This window comes from Gavia stellata, chromosome 9 (assembly GCF_030936135.1).
Source record: "Gavia stellata isolate bGavSte3 chromosome 9, bGavSte3.hap2, whole genome shotgun sequence".
NCBI classification, from domain to species: domain Eukaryota; kingdom Metazoa; phylum Chordata; class Aves; order Gaviiformes; family Gaviidae; genus Gavia; species Gavia stellata.
The window spans coordinates 20672965-20684524 of NC_082602.1; the positions used below are offsets into that span (position 1 = coordinate 20672965).

At 41.1% G+C, this 11560-nt stretch overlaps 1 protein-coding gene across 1 annotated transcript in view; it reads right to left on the bottom strand.

Moving 5' to 3' along the window:
* Positions 1 to 11100, bottom strand: part of ARHGAP22 (Rho GTPase activating protein 22) — a 135651-nt gene extending 124551 nt beyond the window's left edge. Inside the window, exons 1-2 of the mRNA XM_059821163.1 lie at positions 10909 to 11100; positions 3282 to 3307 (exon numbers count right to left, since the gene is read on the bottom strand). Of these exons, the coding sequence (XP_059677146.1) occupies positions 3282 to 3307; positions 10909 to 11088 (206 nt within the window). The 5' untranslated portion in view covers positions 11089 to 11100. The remainder of the gene's footprint in view (positions 1 to 3281; positions 3308 to 10908) is intronic.
* Between the last annotated feature and the right edge of the window lie 460 nt (positions 11101 to 11560).

Genomic DNA, 11560 nt, shown 5'->3' on the forward strand with positions numbered 1-11560 from the left:
TCCAGCATTCCTGAAGCTCTACTCCAGTTAATCACATTTTGCAGGCTAATGCATAGTTAAAAGGTAGAAATGCAAGACACCCTGAATATGAGTATTTATAGTCTATGGAACAAAAAAAATACTACTCTATATCCAACAGATCTGCATCACCACCCCAGTGTTGCTACGTTTAAAAAAGAATAATCAGAAAATAAAAGTTCCAGAAGCAAAATTACACTGACCACACTGCATATATGCTGAACGTTCAACAGTGTGGACTATTGCTGTTCCTTCTACAGAATACAAATGCAAAAACGATCATGAAAGAAAAAAAACCCACCCACTCTTAAACAAGTCAGATTTTGTATTGAGGCCCTCAGTTCAGATATCCTTGGTTTTGCTTTGAGGAAATTGTGCATTTACATTTCTATTTCAATTTTGTTTCCTTGCATTTAAAAATAAAAATTCTGTGCTTACTGCAACAGCAAAAGATGGGGTTGGATTGTTTTGTAGCACACTGGAACGTTCTTCATAACACATTTGACATACATTTGAGAAATCAAGATCTGAAAGGGAAAAAAAAAAAAAACCCTGAATGATGACAGTAGGGACAGCTCAGAAGAGAGCCAGAGGAGTTCAGCCAAACTCTGCAAGGAGCCAAAGCCAGCACCTGCTGGCTCCATAAAGCATCCTAGAGGGGAAGAGTGAAGTGTTAAAGGGGACCTTATGTATTTTTGTATGCATTCTGTCCACATAAAAAACTAACAGCTGACTGACGCTGGTAGCTAGACTGAACTGTGAGCAGAGCATGCTGAAACCAGTGAAAGACTATTAAATACTCCTGGTTCTAGGCTACTCAGCCAGAAATTTATTATTTGCCAGGAGATACAATAAGACGACAGAAAAGATGGAAGACAGAAGTCAATTTTTATTTTAAAAAGGAAATCAAAAGAGACGTTAAACAGAAAGCTACACATGCTATCCAGCAGTACCTTCTCCTGTGCCCCATTCTGCAACAGGCTGTGCAGCCCAAAACAGCATCATGCAGCCCCACTGGGCAGACATGTCTCCTACCCTGCTGCAGCACCTGCAAAACGTGGATGTTGCAACTTGCACAGCTGCTGTGCTCCAGGAGCAAGGAAGGAGAAGCGTTGGACCTGAATGACATTCTTCTTCCTCCCTTTCCTCTACTGAAAGAAACAAGGAGCCCACCAGAGTGCCAGAGCAGAGCTGCTGTGCCTATGTGATCAGCAGCGGTGTGTGTAAACGCCTGACATAGAAAACAAGGGGGCAGATGGGCAGGGAAGTACCTCTCCGCAGTGTAACCTCCACCATGAAGTCCCAGCTTCTAAGTAAGATCAGATCACCCTTGGAACAGGAATTTCTAAAAGGATCAAGTCTTCCCTTCCATGTAACTCTGAGCCCTTGTCTAAAAGGACAAAATACTTTTGATAACAGCATCCTGGAAAATTAAAGTGATAGCATCAATTACCACTATAGCTAAACTCTCTTCTCGCAGAAAGCAAAGAGCAAATTTCCCAAGCAAATTAAAGCCCTGGGTGCACTGCAACTCATGAGATTCATGCAAAGTAGAGTTAGTGTCATGGTATATTTTGTCAGCCAGGAACAAGGACCAAACAGTGATCAAGTGAACACAGCATGATTTTCAAAGACAGGACCCTGAATCTTGCTTTTACCCACAGCTTAGGATGTTCTGACAAGGAGCAGTCTCAAACTTTGGCTTGAGTAGGAAGACTGCTTTTCTCAGTCTGGTTTCTATCAGGTAGTTCTCCAAAACAAAAATAGTTTAATCAAATATACTGAGAGGTCCAATGCTCCCTCCCCACCTCTTCTTCATACTGAATGCACAAGTTTTAAAGTAGTTTCATAGCCTGCTCCTAGGGACACCATTTTCAATAGATAAAATGAACAAAACTGTTAAATGTAAGCATCTGCTTGCCTTACCACAGAACGAATTTCCCTGAAGACAGGGGAATAAAAGAAGTAGCTCCTATGTCAATCTGAGGCTGAAGCACATGGGCAAGTGCATGTGGATAGGTGGGAGGGTCACAATTATTTGTTTTGTCTTTTAAAAAAGCTTCTTTATGAAGACTAGAACCTAAAGTTTTAATACTGCACACAGAAATTCAAACCCTTCCAGCCTTTAGGAGTATATGGAATATCCCTAGGCAAATGGTGAAATGGCAGCACAAGCAGAAGGAAAAAAAAAAAAACAACCTAAGTTGCACAGTTGAAATCAGAGAGGAATTCAGAATAGCCTGACAAGAATGCCAAGAAGCTACAAGAAAGGACCCCAGATATCACAAAGTTGGCTAAAACCAAACAAAAACTCCAAAACTCTTAAGGTCATTTTGTTCATTTAACTTAAATTTGGTGTTTATGCATTCTCAGCTGTAAATTTACATTTTCAAGTCATTATCTTATTAACACAAGCTAGAAATGCACATATAGCAATAAAAACTAATACTACATGAGCTGATCAGACTTTCAGAGCTTCAGGTATCATTTGAAAGCTGGCAATAGTTGTTTCTGTCAGAAGATGTAATCCTCTTAAATGTTAACAGCTGCTTTCCTTTGAGGACCAATTTCCATTTTGTAGAAAGAAAAGTTGTTAAGAGGCAGTAACTCTCTCTCTCTCGCTTTAAGATACAGTCCTCTCTTAAGAAGCCCTCTAAGCAAAACTAGCCAGTCTCAAAATGGGTAGTGCCTACAAGCCAGCACAAAATAAAAGTTAGGCCTTCCTTTTCCAATAGTATAAAGCAAGCATAAATCCCCATTTGAAACAGTTACCTAAACCTCACACTTATAATCAAGCAGAACTCAGGAGTCCAAATCAAGCCCTGTGCTATTTCAGAAAAAGGCACACTTTTGTGGAGGGTTCTTTCTCTCAGCCTGTATTAGTAAATTCGGTAAATACATATAGCCAGATCACACATATTTTAGGCAAAAGCCAGTGATATACATGCCAGCTTTTTGCTATTTTATAGCATGGAATGGTGAAGATTTACAACTGTATATACAGACCAGAAGATTCAGAGTGTATTTACAGCGAAGAGCAGGAGCAGTTCACAAAAAGTGCTGTCAAACTAAAGAGTTTCAGAAAGCCCATCTTTCTGCATGAAACTGAAGTCAGTCATGAAGTCAAAGGGTTAAACCAAAATCTCACACTGCAGTGCCTTCCAGAGGTTGCAATTTGCTTGCCTCGGGTCACCCTTCTGCTGCAACAAAACTAAGCAAATGGACTTTCTCCATGCTTGATGCACCATATGGTGCAATGTCACCTGCCTCCCTTCAGTGAGACACACCCCTTTGGTACATGAAAGCGATGTTTACTTTAGAAGACATCACAAAGGCATAAATTGCTTGAACTAACACCCTAAACCAAAGTATTTCCCCATCAAAAAACACTTCCTTTTTGATCCTTTTCAGAACATATTTGATTTCTTACATTCTGTAGAAAGTTCTCATGGAAGTGAGTTGTTTCTTATTCTCATTTTAACCAGCTTTGATGAAATGGAGACAAAGAGGAAGATCACTATGTAGCAGAGTCCATTTAAAAAAAACCAAACAGAAAACCACCCACAGCCACGGGACAATGGAAGGAATGCAGGACTTGCTGCAACCACACTGGCAATGGGGACTGTACACCAGTATAGTTACTTTGACCTTACCTGTGCACACCTCATTCAGTTGTGCAATAAAGTTGCAGCAAGTTGAGATGGTAGCATAACAACTGGAAGAAGAGTAGGGCAATAAGAGAACTAGAAGAATGATTTTTCAGAAAGGAAAATTGAGGGATGCTCACTCTACCTATGAAAAACAAGAAAAGTCTGCAACCTAGACCCATCTCTGGAAAGTATTTTTAGGTCATAGGTGTATATATAGCAAAAATCTTCAGATCAGCTTCTTGTGCGTTTCTCTCTGCACATGTCAGCAAATTGTGCTGAGCTCTTCTATTTTATACAACCAGTCCTTTCAGGGGACAAAATGCTTCCTCCAGAGGGTAACAGAGTACCCAGCTCACAGCTGTCCAATCTGCTTGGCACACTACGGAGAACTCTAAATAAACAGAGTTGAAAAAGTAGAAGAGAAACCAATTCATCTTAGCAGGGAAGGTGTATCAATTCTGACAGTGCTGTCACTGGTAGAAAGACATTACTAAATTTAAACAGATTGATGTGTCCTTGTCCAGCAGCCACTCAGACTGCATTAGCAATCTTGCTTGGGAAGTAAATTAATGATGGATTAAATCAGTCAAAATTCCCCAAGGTCTAACTTGATATATGCCAAAGCATGCCCCAGAAACAAAACTTCAATTCATGACTAAGTTATTGCTCCCTCCCTCAGGCTTTCGGAGCCTGAGATGGCTGAACAGCTCAAGGGGCAGGCAATAGGTTGCAGACCTTCCAGTAAGCTGGAGGTTCAAATCCAATTTTTGATGATAGCATCACCTTACACCCTTTCGGGGCCTTGGTGCTATGAGGGAGAATCTTAAGAGGACAAGTGTTCATACCTTAAAGGTATTATTGTAGTCCTCCCTAACAAGACCAATTGAGCAGTCCTGCCCTGTATCAGGCTCTGTGGAGCCAGGGTTTGGTAAAGAAAAGCTGTGACACAGGAAACATGAGTGGAAAGCTTCCTTTTCTTGACTGAGTCCCTCAATAAACAGTTGCCAGAACACTGATCATATTAATTCTCATACCTTTAACACAGCACTTTAGTCATTGTTACAAACACTTACCAAATGGCGGGGGGGGGGGGGGGGGCGGGGGGGGGGCGGGGAGCGGCGCGGGAATAGTGAGACTCGAACCTGCCCTCAGGTATGCACTTCTGAATCCCAGGCCAAGGATGATGAACTGACCAAACGAACATCTTGATTTTAGCTGAACATGGAACAAAATTTCGACAACAGCTTTATACCAACAAATTCTCTCCGAACCTGAATTCTAAGGCTCAAGTAGCCCAAACTAACCTACAACCACACTTAGCCTTAATCTCAGCAAAAGAGATGAAAATCAAATTGCCTCATATTTAAAGCAGGCTAAGGGTAGACCCCACAGTTCAACTGGTAAGTCAATTGTCGTCTCAGATCCTCATGTCTCAGGCCAGGAACAGAGAGCAAAATGACAAAGAAATGTTTCCTAGGTGTTTGTGAAGAACTTTTCCAGAGCTACATAAGCATGAACTTGTAGAAGAGCTCCCTTACCTCTGTTGTTCATTATCTAGACACTCAATAATAGTTGTGTCAATAACAGACAATAATAGATAGTCTGAGTCTATAAAATTAGTTCAGGATCTTTGAAAAAGAGTTGTGTAGGTAAAAAGATGCTATTTTTTAAAGAGAATTTGTGTCTTTAAGTTATATTTGAGAGGCAGAGGAATGAAGACTATTGCATCTAAAACCATCACTGGAGATGTGCTCTGCATATTTCAGGCTGGAGAAATGTCAGAACAGCTACTGGTGTCAGTGGTTGAGAGGAACAACCACTGAATATTTTAAAGACTGGAGAAAACTAACTGGAGAAGTAGTGAAAGCAGAGAATACAATTTTCTTTCCCCCTCTCTCACTCCATAGGAACCTCAACGCTAGCCTTTTTTCTGGAAGCATCATTTTAATTAATGCCACTGAGCAATATGGAGGGGGAAAAAAAACACCAAAAAACCAACACATCATCAGCAACATGTAGTAGTTAATCATGGATGCACTGAGCTCACTCATTTTCAAGAAAAGGTTGTTACTTGACTTCCTGTCATTTAAGGCCATGCACATCAGTTACTGTGATCAGCCAACACCCCAATACTTGTGAAATTACTGCTATGCAATCACTTCTCCACCTGAAGGGACAGGAAAAGGGTCTGTTTTTAGACCACTGGAAAAAAGTTTAAGGATCTGGCATGCCTGAGCTTCATCAATATCCGAGAACACTATAAATAAAACAGACACTTTCTGGAGCTATGTAAGCTTCAGACTGTTTCATAAATTTTAAGTGCGGAAGAGATTAGTAGGATATCCAGCCTGGGGTATAACCAATGCACTAGCAGCCCTGCTCTTTTTGCTGGTTTACATTCTTCCTAGGCTCAGAGCAATATTAACATTCTGCTTACTTTATACTTTTCCAAAAGAAAGGAACACATGAATGCAGATTCCGAGAGAAAAAAACAACTCACACCTTAATATTCATCTCTCCTGTGTTCTTGACAACCTCAGATTTTGACCTATTAAAAAAACCCCTTACTTCCTTCTTGAGTAAGATTCCACCTGAATTGATCCAACAGTCCATTTTTTGGAAAAGAACAGAAAGTTTCTCACTAACGTTACAGGAACTAGATTTTGTTTGGGGGAACATTTTGTGAATAGCAGCCCTTAAAAATGTCTAGAGTCAGTACTGGGAAATTAACAGAAGCCTTCCAAAGCTGAATGTGTGTTAGAAACCTCTAAACCAAGGCTATAACAGATTTCTGTATTTTTTCCAGTCAAGCTATACCTACAAATCACACTGGACCAGAGGGTTACAGGAGCACCTACAGGTATGAGTAACAGCAACAGTCCAGCCTGCATATTGCTGATGGAGTAGATGGAACAATGAAATCTGGTTATTTCAAAGATTTTCCAGGCGTTGGCTGTCTGTTTCTGCAAGGAAAAAAACCAAACCAAAACAAAATCCTCTTCATTAGCAGCTAATAATCTCCACAATGACTTGGAGGAGGATGAAATTCCAGCCTGTTTCATGTTTAAGTACAGCTTTGCTCCTTCACCTGGCATGGTGCACCCTACATTGGAAAGCAGACAGCCACTAGGTGGATTTTATGGACAAGAAATGCTCAGAAAACTTGTGGGTAGTCTGAGAGGACAGAGATGTGCAGGCTCATGCAGACCCCCTTGGAGAAGAGGGAGAAATATCAAAATGTCCCACTATTACTAGGTATTACCTAATAGCTAGTTAGTTCCCATTACCAATCTCAAAGTGTATTCTCCAGGTATCCAGTGTAATGAATAAAAATATTCATCAAGTTTGTGTGTAATGACCCCCCTTATTATTACACAGGCAGCTGCCCTGCTACTCTCACTTCCCCTTTTGGGTGCTCCATCATAAAGTCTGTTATGTGGAGATTACATTGTTGCTATCTCTGTTCATTGATAGAATAGTCGGCTCCAGTCTTCTAGTAGGCTTTCTAGGTAGTGCTGCAGAACAGAGTGTCGGGGCTCAGTTCCTGTCCCCTACCTAGTGAAAAGGTAAGACTGTGGAAGGACACAACGTAGGAGGCTACTTAGCGAAGTTCATACTGAGTGGTTTATCTAAAATGGTTGTGACTTTTAAAACAAAGGAAAACCAGCAAGTCAACAGAACAGGATAAACTTTCAGCACCCTTCCCTCCCAATCCTATTGTCCTACATTTTAACTTTGAGGTTCACTGAAATTAGAGGACATGCTGAAGGTAAACAGAAAAACACGGGAAAGGCAACACGACAAAATTGCAGATGCATCACAAATTATTCTAAAATGGTACAGAAAATTATCATATACATCATCATCTTTGGAGTCTTGTGGCCAGAACACATTCTAGAAAATTCTTCTGTTTTCTAGAGTGCAAAATTCAAGCTCACTGCAGATGTACTAAAGCCTTTTATCACGTCAAGTCAATACTGAAAGAAAGGTTAATGAATTAGCTGCAGAGTGGCTTCTGTTCCCCTGGAAACTGGGGAAGGACACATGTGACCTCCCACCCTGGGAATAGAAACAAAGCCAAAGCTACTCTAAAAACCCACATGCATATTGACAGAGATAGGAGCATCAAAAGCTCTTTGCAGGTCAGTCCTCCCTTTCCTCGTGGGGGCACCTGAAAAAATACTCAAGAAAAGCAATGACTGCAAGTTCACGCTCTGACCTTTGGCACAGAAGCTAGTCTGATGGAGTGGACTGTGTAACTGCCACCGTGTCATATGGCACACAAACACACACACCTTCAACAGTACTTGATCCATTAGGACCACAGAATAACTCCTCTTCACTCCAGTAAGCCTATGCCATTCTCCTGTCATTAGATTACAGCCCCATCTTTTCAGCATTATTTTCAAGGGAAGAATATCTACAATTCCCTCACAGGACCTGGAAGCACATGTTTTCATAAAAATAGGCAATGCAACATCCATAAATAAAAAGAAGTTGTTTAAGGTTTCTGTTTTGAAACATTATGGCATAAATCTCACTTGACTTTGTCAGATAAACAATATGACCCTCTTCCGGAGTACATATAAATAATCAAGTAGGCAGAAGATCAATGGGAATTTCAGTGAGGCTATTGACTTAGTTTTTGCACACAAGCTTGCAGGCCATACTTAATATTTAAAACAGAAATATTTAAAAAGAAGCATGAGTACCTTTAGAGCTTAAGGAAATTAGAGACGAATATCAACTGATGAAAATATCTATATGGCCTGTAACAAAGATCTCCCAGGGTCACAGCTGCCTTCCTAAGCCATGTGGGCATGCCTGTACCATTGTCCCTTCACTCCAGAGAATCCCAAGCAATAGTTACCTACAGATTCCAAAAGTACATCTCACTTGTGGGATGCATACAGTCCTAGCCAAAGTCAGATGTGAATCCCAGTCCGCAACTGTTACAAGAATAGCCAGGACATCGACTTGTATCATCCTATACAAAATGGCTTCCCCCAGTGATAAATGTACAGCAACCCTGTACCCAAAAAGGGATAGGGTTAAAGAAACCCTTTCCAACACGACTACCTGAGCCAGCTCCTTCCTCATCATGTTCACTGATACAGTTTGGAAGTGCCCAGCTCTCCCCATGCATTGTATAGGAAGATAAGGTGCTCGTCTTAAAAGTGTAAAATCCAGCTGTTGCTTGCAGAGTCCTGAGCAACAACAGGTTACATCATCGAGTTCAAGTCTTTCTAGTATTTACACAGCAAGCTATCCATAATGATGGATCAAATCCCTGATTAGGTAAGTACAAGATGTAGCAAATATCCTCATGCATTTACCATGCATGTGTCAGGCTCACAGGGGGAAATTCATTTCCGTTCTCACTCTACAATGAAATTTATGTGTAACAGTTAAGCACGCAGCTGTATCAAGCAGTTTAATTATAGGTTATAATGAGCATGTGGATGGTGATGATACTACACAGGCTGTCTGTCACTCTGTAATGCCCAGATTCATCAGGAGGCAGCAGTACAGGGACATTGTCTGGCTTATTCAATTATGTTCCCTCTGTTCAATTACTCTGGTTAGAGGCCTGACAGTCAAAACAATGACTGCATGAAATATGCTGCATAATACACTACAGGAACTAGGAAAGCCCTTGGCTCAAATGCTGCAAGAATATTTTACGGGCATATTGAAAAACTTGAATAAGAAATTCTTCATCTCAGCTGTAAGCTTTATCCCATCCTGTAGCACAACACTCCACCCCCTCACTAAGTGCTGTAGATACAGAAGGGCCAAAGAAGCAGAAAATCATCCTGAATTTAGTGCTGAGTCCAGACTGGCAACTGCAATGTCCTCAGCTCTGCATTTACCCTTGGTGCAGGAGCATTGTCCTCTCACTAAAACAAGTTATAGAGAACCACATTTAATTGTAAGAAATTGGTGCTAGACCAGCAACACACTTACAAAAGGCATGTGAAGCAGCAAGAAGTTAGTAAAAAATTCCATTAATTAATACTTGGCTTAAGAGAGACATACTTGCGCAATGTTCACTTTATTAAAAACTGTTTAAAATATTCACTACCAAAAAGTTGCAAGTTAAACATGTCGCGTGCCCATAGGAATGTTGCACAGTGACTATTACCCTTTATCACTAGCAAACTGCCCTACAGCTACTCGGCACATAGTTAATTAGAATCTCTTAAGTCTTCTGCAGGAATAAGTGTGCTTTGGAAAGCTTTCTTGCACACATTTGCTGTCCCATCGACAAACTGATACAGCTGATCTAAAACTACCATTTTAAGTAGCCCTACTGTGGTTCCATTTACTCAGTTATGATTTAGTGGTTTTTATTAAATTATCTAATCACTAGCTGACCTCTTCCCTCTTTGCTAGCTCCTAAACATTCTGATCCTACCTGTTTCCTCTGTCTGTTTTCTTTCCACTACTTTGGGTCTACTTTGGGATGGCTCTATGACACTGTCCAATACATACTGTACAGCAGAACTTAACCAGTGGTTTCCACGAAGAAAAGTGTTCTTCTCTTTCATTCACACTCCCATAAAGACTAAAAGTTTTGATAAAGGCAAACTTCAGACAGTTTAATTTTTTCCCCCATTGTAGAAGGTCACATTGTTCCCCGGTCTGCTAAATTAGTTTTTGCTGTCAGACACACACTTCTTTCAGACACAGACAGCACAAAGCCTTGCATAAATTCTTTCTCCTCAAAGTTTGCATAGAAAAGCAATAACTCCCAGGTCTATATAAAACACGTATTACTTCCCATTCTCAAGTCCTGCACGCTGTCATGTAACAAAACCTACATACTCTAGCCACACAAGCTAGCCCTAAGCAGCTGGCTCATCTCTCTGCTTAACAATGGAGTATTTGAGACATAGTGAGTCCCAGCTGACTAAGCAAGGTTTTTCACTCCTGCCTCAGCAATCTGGAACTTCATAGCTCTTCCTGTCAAACTCCAGTCTCATAGATGACCATACTAAGATTTGGAGGTCAGCACATCCTAGTGGGTAAATAAACACCTTCTAACCTTCTCCTAAACTCTACTACTTGCCTGGGTAGTAGCTAAGTCTCCGTGCAATGCCTCTTGTCTTTGAACCTCCTTAAGTGTGTACGGTTTTGGCTAGGACAGAGAGCAACTGAAACGAGCTGTCAATCAAAGCAGTGACTGTGACCCACATAGAAGTCACAACCGATACACCCTACAGTTCTCTAGTCATACCTGAGGTTTGGTTTCCTCTTCATCCTTATAATAGAAGAGCTGGTCCCCACGCAGCACAAACCACCGCTGCTGCCAGTTCTTCATAATGCTCCTTTGTTTCTTCAGCCAGCCACACTTCAGCACACGTTCTTGAGGGTTTGGAGAAGAAGGTCTGGAGGGAGGCCCAATCTGTTCACCCATCACCAAACTCTTTGACCGGGCTGAAAAGCAATTACAGAGTAAATGAAACAAAGAAATAAGGATAAGCACACACAGAGAGGCTAAATAACTGTTCCATACTTTCTTCTCAGACATGGACAGACCATTACATGCATGCTCCTTCTTCGAGCAGGTACTTGTTTTTCAGGGTGTACATTCAAGTTCCTGATAGTCAAAAATCAACCTTTTGGTACTGCTCACTCTAGCAACCTATCTAGTTGATACCTCCACCAAGGCTCCACTGCTCATACTACCTTTCTTTGTGGCAAGTCATTACTGCCTTCCAGCTCTACATGGGAATAATGATATTGCTCTCTCCTAAAGGGATATTTACCCAGTGAGGATGTGTAAATGTGGTGAGGGGGGACAGAAAAGAAGGAAGGAGAGAGCAGAAGAAAATATTCACCCCAGTAGTAGTAGTGTGTGGAGTGAGATTAGCCAGTGAAACCAGCTG